This window comes from Sander vitreus, chromosome 3 (assembly GCF_031162955.1).
Source record: "Sander vitreus isolate 19-12246 chromosome 3, sanVit1, whole genome shotgun sequence".
NCBI classification, from domain to species: domain Eukaryota; kingdom Metazoa; phylum Chordata; class Actinopteri; order Perciformes; family Percidae; genus Sander; species Sander vitreus.
Window position 1 is genome coordinate 19,016,302 of NC_135857.1, and position 10,898 is coordinate 19,027,199.

Here is a 10,898-nt window from a genome sequence, read left to right on the forward strand (position 1 = left end):
GTAACAAACCCCGGGTAAATATTGAAGATGTATTTGAAAAATGGAAACAGCTTAGAGCCCAAAAGGACGCCGATTTGGCTAATATCCTACTGAACAGGTAAGCATTAGCTTAAGGTTAATGTATCACGACTTCAAGGGACGGGCATTTTATGTCATTTCAACATTTGTGTACTCACATTGAATTATATAGCTAGAGTACCCGAGTTGGTTACTCGCAAAAACAATTGAGACACAGCCAGTAAAGTGATCCCGACTGGTCCTGGCTGCCATGCTAACCCAGTAACTATTTAAAACACATACAGGGGTTATTAACAGATGTGTACCCACTCTGTCGCTCTCTGGGACATGTTTTTCATGCTAATCGAATGTGTTTGTAGCTTGAAAGAAGCTAGCGTGGACCGCTGATTAGCTTACAACGCTAGTATTCGGGGCACAGGGAAAGTAAAAACAAATCACTATTTATACCACTAAAAAGGCTCAAAATATCACCAAACTTCAATGGTAGCATAATGAGGGTCCCTAAATGTTAACCGAAGCATTGAGAACATTGTAAGTGTACAGACAGTTTATTGAACGAAGAGCTGCGGGAGCTCCGTGAAAGGGCTACGAGAGAGAGAGAGCTACCAGTAGTCAATGCCGCAACACAGCCACGTACTTCAGGAAACTGGTGGGGTACCTGCGGACATTGTGAAGCTATGGCCACCGAACAGGAGTGTCTGTGTTGCACGGAGTGGGACCTGTTGCGTCGCGACACCCATGAGGCGCATTGTTTTGTTCAGTCTGAAGATTTCCCCTCTCTGATAAACAGGGCTGTACTTGAAACTTTTTTCCATGTCCCAAAAATAAATTGGAGACGGCGACCCAGACCGGAGGGACCAGATGGACAGTTATCTACTGAGTAAGTACACTAGACAAGTTATGTAGAGTGCGATTATTTCAAATATATTGAGCAAATTGCTTTTGATTTTAGTTTGCATCGCCAGCACTAAGTCATGACTGGTTTTCAAGACGGCGGCGGCATGTAAACATACAACTCTTTATAATGTATCTTTTCAATAAACTGTCTGTACACTTACAAAGTTCTCAATTCTTCGGTTAACATTTAGGGACCCTCATTATGCTACCGTTGAAGTGTGGTGATATTTTGAGCCTTTTTAGTGGTACAAAATAGTGATTTGTTTTTACTTTCCCTGTGCCCTGAATACTAGCGTTGTAAGCTAATCAGCGAATCAGGATTTTTTGAGTTACTATTTTACTATCTTCTTAATTGGTGCCTTTTCAGTTCACTTTTTTATTCAACAAGCAGTATACTGTAAGCAGCAGACAGGCAGAACAGAGTATACTTTAATGCAAGTAAGTCGCAAGTCGTAATATTGTTATATGTTAACGTTATCGCATATTGCATATTTTCCTCATATCGCAGCCTTTGTGCTCAATGTAACACATGACAGGCATAATGTAGTATCGCATAAACTCCACTGTACCGGAATGCATAAAAAAAACAATTTTTGTCTTGTGCACATTACTGACACAGACTCAACTAACGCCTATGGTAAGAAATGTAATGTTATCAAAGCTAAAATAACAAAGATTTAAACAAGTCACTTTGAGTTCTGTTGTGTTTTCAGTGTTTTGAGCATCATACTTTGATCACTCGTGAATTCTATGAAGACATAACAGAGCATCCTCGTCTCTTTTATCCATCATAGCCATATAAAGTGATGCAACCAACTCATCTAACCCCACCTCACTCATCTTCCTGGGTCATTTCTCTAAGGCACTCCTTTAAGTTTTCCACCCGGTCTCTATTTTTTTCTTCAGCAGTCTGTATTGTCTGCTCCAGCAGCCGCTGCACCTCATCCAGTCCACCCACCTTTGGCGCGTTGTGGGGGTAGAGACACCCACGCAGCTGACTTCCATGGCAGTCCGGGTTAAGCAAGCCACATAGCAAGCGCAGGAACATGTCGTAGTGGCCCAGCGGGGAGCCGAGGGTTCGCCCTAGGGCACACTGGACCAGGCCTAGTGCTGATTTGGTCTGATCCTTGAATGTGAAGAGCTTGGGCTTCTGCAACAACGCAGAGTCTAGAACGTTCTTGGACTCTATGCGAAACATCGTGAAGACGTAGAGAGCGGCCATGAACTCCTGGAGGAGAGAAGACATGGGGTGATTTTTAGGATGAATCCTTTGTGGGTATATAGCCTAAGGACACATCTCTGCTAGGTGGACCTCGAGCAGCAGCAGCACGGTTTATTTAGTGTTAATAAAGACCCAGTGACATTTATTTTCTTTCTTTTTTAGTTCTAATCCTGTGTCCCTGTGTTAATTGTTCGGGTATCTCTTGGTATTTCAAAATGTACCGTTTCCTTTTCTTGTTCAAAGGTTAAAATATTTGTTATAACTCATCTTGGTGTATACATCCATTTATCTAATCCAAACCTGATTTGGGACAACTAGCTAACATCATGCAAAACCTCTCTCAATGTTTGAGCTTGTGAGTTAACAACCTTGAAAAAACAAAATGTTAACTGCAAAAAGTTTTGAAATATTGAGACATAGGTAGGTGAGATGAAAAGAGTTTTACCTGTAAGCTGTAGTGCACAAAGCAGAACCTCTTCATCCCATCCGGGGCCGCAGCGGGGAGCTCAGTGCACATGCCGGAATACACCGCCACTTCCTTCAACTTCAGACTGCACTCCTTCACGTCCTCTTCAAAGAACACACTGGTATTCCTCTCCAGCATCTTGAAGGCCATCTTACCCAGCCTCGTCAGCAATTGCTTGTCGTCACTGGACCATTTCTGAGTGGAAAGGGGACATTGAAATGAAAATGATGAAGTTAAAGTTAAGCATGTTAATAAGCTTTTCTTGACAAAATCTCTTTTTGAACAAGCTCCATCTTTGATTTTTTGTTGTTGAATATTATAAACTCCATAAAGACATTCATTTCAAATCAACTGTAAAAGACTGCATCAGGTGGTTCAGGCATTCATTACATGGTATCCCCCAAATCAAATGTTAACTCTTGATTTGTAAATATCTGCTAGTAAAAAATAAATTACAAAATTTCAATTGCATTCTAGTACCAAATAAAAAACGACTAATGGGTAATGAAAAGTTTAAACAGAACATATGTGGCCCCATAGCATTTTATTTACGTACTTAAAAGTGAATGGCCAAAATGAATTAAGTCACTAGGAACTATGACATAACGCAGACAATAAAAGACAACGCATGTTACCAGGTCATTGTCCGGCATATCATAGTAGAACTGCAGCCTGCGATTGGTCTGGACAGTCATAATGTTGACAAAGAACGGCGTCAGCCTGGGGGGGTGCACCCCATAGCCCCGATAACGGAAGCAGCGCTCGAACACTGTGGCCACCATCCAGCATACAAAGGGTTGTCGAGCGAGCATAGAGAGTGTCGGTTGGCGTTTGTAATGTGCCACGATCTGGGCTGCTCGCTCTGCGTTGCAAAAGCGCATGGTCAGGAATTCATCTTTCATCTCATCACTGGAGAAAAGAGGGGGGGGGGGGGAAAGGATAAAAACTGGGCTGAAACAGAGAAGTTAAAAATAATATAACTTATATTCTGCTGCTGAACCATTTCAGCCGTTTTACTATACATAATCAAACATATTTACAGGATGGCATACACGCCAAATAGACACACAATGCTTAAAAACAGCAGCAAATACAATAATAAAATAAGCAACAAAAAAATAAATACTGATGCACACACACACACACACACACACACACACACCTGAAGCCCTGTATTTCTGTGACGACGTCTATGAATTGCGACGGTATCTCTGAGACAGCCGCTCGTCTCCCCAGGATCCAGACGCGGGCACCACGAAGCACAGTACCTCGGATGATATTCACAATCAAGACATCAGGATCTGCCTTGGTGTGATTGTCATTTATCACTGGAGCATTCTGAAGAGAGTAAACAAAAATGGAGAAAAAAAGACAAATATATCAGTTTTCGGTCATCCATTCTGATAAGCCTTTCAATCATGCCTCATAAATGTATATTGTTGGTTATCTTTGGTAATTTTTTTACAGTTACAAATGTGAATGGTTCTCAGGTATATGTGTGCAGATGGGATACCTCCCAGTCCAGAGGAGCTAGGTAACAATCAAGTGAGTCCATTATGATGAGGAATTTGCAGTCCTCTTCCTCCAGGAATTTCATGTCTTTGCAGTCAGGATAAAAATATTCTATCACTTCCATGATGGACATCTTCTCCGAGAGAGGTTTTTTGTTCCGCAGGTACATGAAAGTTCGGAATGAGAGCTTGATGACAAACTGCAGATCCTGAGCAAACATGAACAGGAACATGGTGTCAGTTACAAAAAAAAAAGTTTGTTGATTCACCTTATTGGCGCGCAGTTCTGCCCAATCCAGGCAGAATTTCCCCACAGATACAGACATGCCAATTCCTGGAATCCCAGTGGTCAGCACCGTCCTCACCGGCTTGCCATCTTCCTTCTGTAGTCGGAACAGGTTGTTCACGCCCACAAAGGTGTCGGCACTGGGGACCTGAACAGGAGACGGAGGGTGGGGTAGGAGCTCATGGAAGGGGTCAATTCCTCCATAACCACAGGTGGAAATATTGGGCTGAACGTAGATGTTATCTAGAAGATTCTGCTTTCCGGCTTGAACGATCCCCTCACGGATGACTTGGTGTTTACCGATCAAATACTGTTTCAGGTGAAAGCGGACCAAAGCTGGTGGTGGAGAAACATAAAGAGGAAAGTGAGAACACTTCAGTACACGTGGTTTGGAATCTGGATCTCACATTGTGAGGAATAATCTTTCTGCTACACCACCTCTGTGCCCAAGTTAAGGTAGTCTCTCGTTGCTGCACACATTCTCACCAGAAAAGACATGCCACGATCGACCCTAAATCCGGGATCCTGTTCTTACTTTGTTTTTTTTAAAGTAAAGTAAGGTTTTAAATCACACGGCAGACTTTTTTTTTTTTCTTTTTTTTTTCTCTTTGAAACTGGTATCGAGAAGCATTTAATACTTCATTAATTACACCTTTCCTTCTGGAAAATAATCGTATATTTTGTGTAACTTTAGACCTGTAATACACCCACACAAATTCATAGAAAAAGCACTCTATGCTCGGTTAAATAAGCTTTTTGAAAATAGTATGTGAAGCAAATATAAGTCAAGTCATCAACAGTTATCAAAATGCAGCCTCAACATTCAGATGTTCTTAAAATACCTCAGAAAAAACACATTTTACCAGTATTAGCGCATGTGTTGGGATAGAACCCATTTACTTGCCTCTCCGGCACTTATTCCGTAGTTCGTCTGCCTCTGGTTTCTTGTTGACATTTTGTAGTGTACTTATTGTATGCAACAGGGCACGATCCTGGCCTGCAAAACAGAATTTTAATAAAAAAAACAGTAAGCAAACACTGACAGTATATCAGCCCCTGTGTTCTCCCCAAGGCTGTATCTGTATATTTTCTTACCAAGTGTCTCCAGGATCCTGTCCACAAAATCAAGAAGGTCTCCCTCATTCATCTGTTTCAGGGTTATTTTTGTTTCCCACTGGTAAAACCATGTCTTAAATTTCAATAGGTCTTCCCTGTTGAGGCTTGTCAAAGTATTCTGGATACTCTGCATACAGAGAGAAAGGTATAAAACACAAGTTAACATGTTGCCCTCGCAGATATGATGTAGGCAGCCTTTGGGTCATATTAAGGTGAAACAATTACATTTTCTATCATATATTAACAAATTTGAGAAAATTGGTTAAAAACAACATAAAATTATTTGTCCATCCATCCATTCATCAACTATCCGGGGTCAGGTCGCGGGGGCAGCAGCTCCAGCAGGGGACCCCAGACTTCCCTTTCCCAAGCCACATTAACCAGCTCTGACTGGGGGATCGCGAGGCATTCCCAGGCCAGGTTAGAGATAAAAGGACGTGCCATGTTCGAGGAAAAATGTGTTTTATAGTCTGCCTAACAGAGTTTAAAAAAAAACCCAACCCTGTTTTTTTATTCATGCAGATGACAAAAAATGCACCTGATACAGACTGAATGAATGAATGAGGAAATGAAAGCGCGCTGTGTGTGGGAGGAAAACCTGCTCCCGACCAGGTTAGGTTCACAGGGTCAGTTACCATAGTAACTGACTCTGAGGTTAAGTTACGTCTCTTTCTGAAACGGGCTGGAGTTACCCCCCCCTCTCTCAGGTTTGATTAACCTCCCTTTCTGAAACAGACAACCCAGAGTTTCCCTCATCTCAGGGTTAACCATCTCAGAGTTTTCACTAAACCTGCTTTCTGAAACGGACCCCAGGTCAAACAAAGTCCTGAGACCAAAACAACAACTTCTGTTAAGAAAGGAAAATATCAGGCATTGCAGACCAACTGTGATGCACCAACCTTGAATAAATGGGGCAGGTCCTGCTCTGGGTGTAGTTTGCCTGGCTGGCTGTTCCCATCAATCTCGTCATCTGGTTCAACAGGCTCAGGTGGTTCTGGGGAATCAGCCACCAAAACTTCATCTGGATCCTCTTCATCAACTTCTGAAAAATCCCCCAAATCAGAAGACCTGAGAGACAGGAAGAAAGGTGAGAAAGAGCTCTGCAAATATTGTCCAAGGATCACCGTTTTGTCACATTTTGACTCATGTCAAAAACAAAAATTGCACATATCATATTGGCTAAAGTATAAGACAACACCCATTTTTGATAGAGATCTTTAAAGATATTTGGTAGGATTACAGGAGCTCTGGAGCCAGGTACAGTACCACAACCCATGGGAGTAACACTCATAATGCCAATATGGACAATAATACTGATAAAATCATAATAGAATAAGGAGTTTAAATGCCTTTTGGTCAGAAACTTTAGTGGCTTTACTCTATTTTAAACACTGAGGCTTTCATGTCATGTAAGTGCCTGTTTTTGGTGCAAAGGTTCTGTGCTAGAATGAACTATTTGGTTGCATTTGTACAGTGACACTAATAAGTTTATGAACCCATGCTAAAGTTGACTAAAAAGAGGAATAAAAAAATCATCTTTTGGAAATTGATCTTAATGCCTTAATTAAAAAAAAGAGGAAAAATCCAACCTTTAAGGGCACCAATTTTCTTTTTTTCTCAATGCAAATCAAACCAGCTATTAGGCTAACTGAAATAAAACCATGCCAATCTCTAGGTATGATGAAGGGTATGTGATGATGGGGGGCTATTTTAATTCCAAAGGCCAAGGGAACTTTATCAGGATGCATAGTATCCTGGATCCATGAAATAACTGGCCTTTAAAAATAAAAATCTGCCTGCCTCTATGGGAATTTAACATAGGGGTTTACTTACTTATGCCCCCTGTATTTTAAGGAAGAACATTTATTTATTTATGATACATTATTCATTCACAAAGAAAATTGGCGTCCTTAAAGGTTGGATTTTTCCTCTTTTTTTTTATTAAGGCATTAAGATCAATTTCCAAAAGATGATTTTTTTTATTCCTCTTTTTAGTCAACTTTAGCATGGGTTCATAAACTTATGAGTGCCACTGTATATTAGAGAGAAAAGATACTGTAAACAATACAAATACAAAAACTCTGTAAAATTAGTAAAGAAATTCTCTCTCTTTCTAATTTCCTCCCGTTAATGTGTCTTGTTGTTATTGTTGTTGTTGTTGTTGTCTGTGTGAGTGTAGACAGGTATGTGATTCTGGGAGGGCACCGGGATGCCTGGGTGTTTGGAGGAATTGATCCCATGTCTGGTGCTGCAGTGGTCCACAAAACTGTCAGGAGCGCTGGCAGGCTGCTCAGTAAAGGTCTGACTCTGCAAGTCACCATGGTCAGAGTAATGTGTGTGTGTGTGTATGTGTATGTGTGTGTGTGTATGTGTGTGTGTGTGTGTGTGTGTGTGTGTGTTCCACCTGGTGTCAATGACAATAGCTCCCGGTGGTTTGGTCTGCTGCGTGGTCATGGTGTAGAGGGTCTCTGGAGACTCTGAGCGAATCATCTGCAACCTGGCAAAACATTAGCGACATATCTATAAGCAATTTCTAAGTCCCTAAAAGCAACCTCGCCCTTCGAAATATTACGCAGTGGACTCAGATGTTTGGAGCAATAGAAAGCCAAACATTCTGGCTTCAAGAAATGCGTAAGTGTCTGAACTACCAGCTAACTGAACCAATAAGCATCAGGTGAGGACGGTCCGGACGGCTTCTCAAATGGTTACACCCTTAAACTAAGTTTCATGGAAATTGCCGGCAAGTAGTCTTTCTGTAATCCTGCTAAACAAACCGACAAACAAACCGAACCAAAAATATAACCTCTTTGGCAGAGGTAATTAACTGATACCAAGGGCAGCATAGAAGGTAGGAAACCAAACTTGCGCATAGGAATTTTGTGAAAGGTTTCTACTGCCAGCTAGAGCCTGGAAAGGCACTTAGATTAAACTGGCCAGAGTACAGATCACAGCAACAGTAAATTAGGCAGTTATGTGAAGCCTTACGCCTTCTGTGGTAAAATGGCCAAAACACAGAAACATTGGGATAACGCATAAATATCCAACGAAGACACAGTACCCTGTCGCTTCATGAGTAGTTGATTCAGGTAGTAGCACAGGGAACGTGGGAGGGAAAGCATCTGCAACCTCTTCATCACTTCCCTTCTCATCCTCCATCGCATCACTTTCACTCTTCATTGAACCATAGCTGGAGGGTGGCCTCTCACACTGTTTCTTCTCCTCCTCATCTTCCTCCTCATTCTCCTGTCTAAAGATGCTGAGGGGACGAAAAGGGGGTGTTAGTATGCAAGTGGGTGTGTGCCGACACGGTTATAAATTAGTCCAATGAATGATAAGTAATATTTTACTAGGATACAATACAAGTAGAGCAGGGATGTAATCAAAGTCTGGCCAAGTAACGTTTGTTTGACAAGATGTGAAATATTTGGCCCATAAGTGAGTTGAACTAACTCTTTCCGTAAGTGATTGTGATAAAGCAGTATAACTACTTGAATATCCTTACATAAGTAGTCAATAACCTACTGAGTGAATATAATACAGTGTTAGGTAAATAATCAAACAACTTAAGAGAGCTAAGCATTAAGGAAGTAGCTACAGTAACTTCGCTTGTGTGAAATGTCTTCCTAAAGTGACAGAGGATTAAAGATGGCAGGTGAACTCAATGCTGTGCGACAACACCCACCTTTCAACTTCGGTGTCTGGGTCCATGTTTCTGGTAACAACAGACTCACATACCGCAGCTGTAGAACGGATATAGCTAACTTATGTAAACGAAATCCTACTTATCGCAATCATTTCATATCCAAAAAAAGGAATCCACCGTGCTGACGTTGTTGTAATGTTAATATATAGCTAGGATATCGCTGTCCGCCGTTACGGTTATGCTATCATTAGTACTAAACATAACATGGTGTGTTTATGAATATATAGACGCGTTAGAAATGAATGTTTCCCAGCAAATAATCAAAGCGAACACAATAAACTATAAACTGTAAGGTAATATCAGAGGCCTTCCAGTTTAACTTATTTCCTCTTCGCTTTCTCAGTCAGTTCTAACTTTCGGCTTCTGCCAACAGCAACAGTACTATTTCCGGACAACTTCAGAATAAAAGCATACTCTCAAATATGTAAACATCCATAAGCAGTCGGCACAAGAATGCGCAAATTATATAATACTCATCCTGACGCACACTTTACTCCAACTTCATCAACTTTGTACACGTGTATAAAACACTACATATACTTACAATTAGCTATACTGTATGAAGAAAACATGTTTGAGCCTTTTTTATCAATTGTAAAAAAAACAAAAAATAAATTAAAAAAAAAACACGTTGAACTACTCCCAAATTAGCCTTTACTTTATCCTCATGTTATTTATCTGTAGTTGCGCAAGATAAAATAAAAAACTTCAGGCCCTCAAAGTCAGCCAAATTGTGGTGGCATGACCAGTTTAAATTTAATGCACAAATCAGATATCGTATTACACTAATGTTACCACTGTAGACCCACTACATTTAAAGTTACATCATTCTATCTGGCCAACTCTGTCAGTACATTATTTAGCCTCCACTTGAAATGTACAGAATATCGAATATAAATTATTTACAACAGTCAGTAGTGTTTTCATTCAATAGGTAGGCCTATGACGATGAAATGGATATACTATAAAATTACAAAAACAAAAACTCTAATTATATACATATATATATATATATATATAGTTTTTATTCTGAAGGTTTTGAGGCGCACACCGGAAATCGTAGAACTGACCTCTTTTCATGTGCTGAAAGAGCGTGGGTGTATAATAAAAGAGAAACATACGGCACTTTTCTATAAACCAAGTTTATACAACTGTATGAATTATTGATACATCTAGATTTTTCAATTTATAACATTTAAATCACCAAATAGTTTGTAGTCTTTGGACGGAATTATTTTTGGATTAATTTAATAACACTTTTCACAGCATTTTTCACATCAGCCTTTATCACATGTAGCAAAAATGTCCCTGTTAAAAAGGTTTAACTACTATTTACCTGATGAAGGTCTGAGACCGAAACGTATTTTTCTAAATAAATTATTGCTTACATAATGTGCGGGACTCTTCTCTAAAAGGTTAAACTAAAAAGGAAACAATTAACATTATTCCTCAGAAATTAGTTGTTGAAATTGGTGTTTTGACCATTTTAACCGCTTGACCAGTGGAACCAAGTAATTTATAATCTGAGCTTGTCCGTAAACATTAGGTGAAGCTCTTTCATAATTACCTGGACCATCCATGAGCATTACATTTCACTTAATCTTTTTTTTTTTTTTTTATTATTATTTCACATGATAAATAAACAACTTGATTGAGCTCAACCAGCAGACTTTCCCAGC

The 10,898-nt window shown here is 40.1% G+C and overlaps 1 protein-coding gene across 1 annotated transcript; it reads right to left on the minus strand.

The window, feature by feature from the left end:
• Positions 1-1,271: 1,271 nt before the first annotated feature.
• On the minus strand, positions 1,272-9,606 carry nlrc3l (NLR family, CARD domain containing 3-like). Its single transcript, XM_078246360.1, has 12 exons — positions 9,199-9,606; positions 8,575-8,772; positions 7,921-8,013; positions 6,416-6,584; positions 5,496-5,643; positions 5,305-5,397; positions 4,384-4,736; positions 4,117-4,323; positions 3,766-3,941; positions 3,239-3,512; positions 2,583-2,798; positions 1,272-2,143 (listed from the first exon to the last, which is right to left on the minus strand). The coding sequence occupies exons 1-12, from the start codon at positions 9,222-9,224 to the stop codon at positions 1,748-1,750; spliced, it is 2,349 nt and encodes a 782-aa protein (XP_078102486.1). The 5' UTR covers positions 9,225-9,606; the 3' UTR covers positions 1,272-1,747.
• Positions 9,607-10,898: the final 1,292 nt, after the last annotated feature.

Coding starts and splice junctions, on each gene's coding strand:
- nlrc3l (XM_078246360.1), bottom strand. CDS start 9,224: ATGGACCCAGACACCGAAGTTGAAAG. Junction 8,773..9,198: donor CCAGACACCGAAGTTGAAAG/GTGGGTGTTGTC, acceptor TCGTCCCCTCAG/CATCTTTAGACAGGAGAATG. Junction 2,799..3,238: donor ATATGCCGGACAATGACCTG/GTAACATGCGTT, acceptor CTTTCCACTCAG/AAATGGTCCAGTGACGACAA.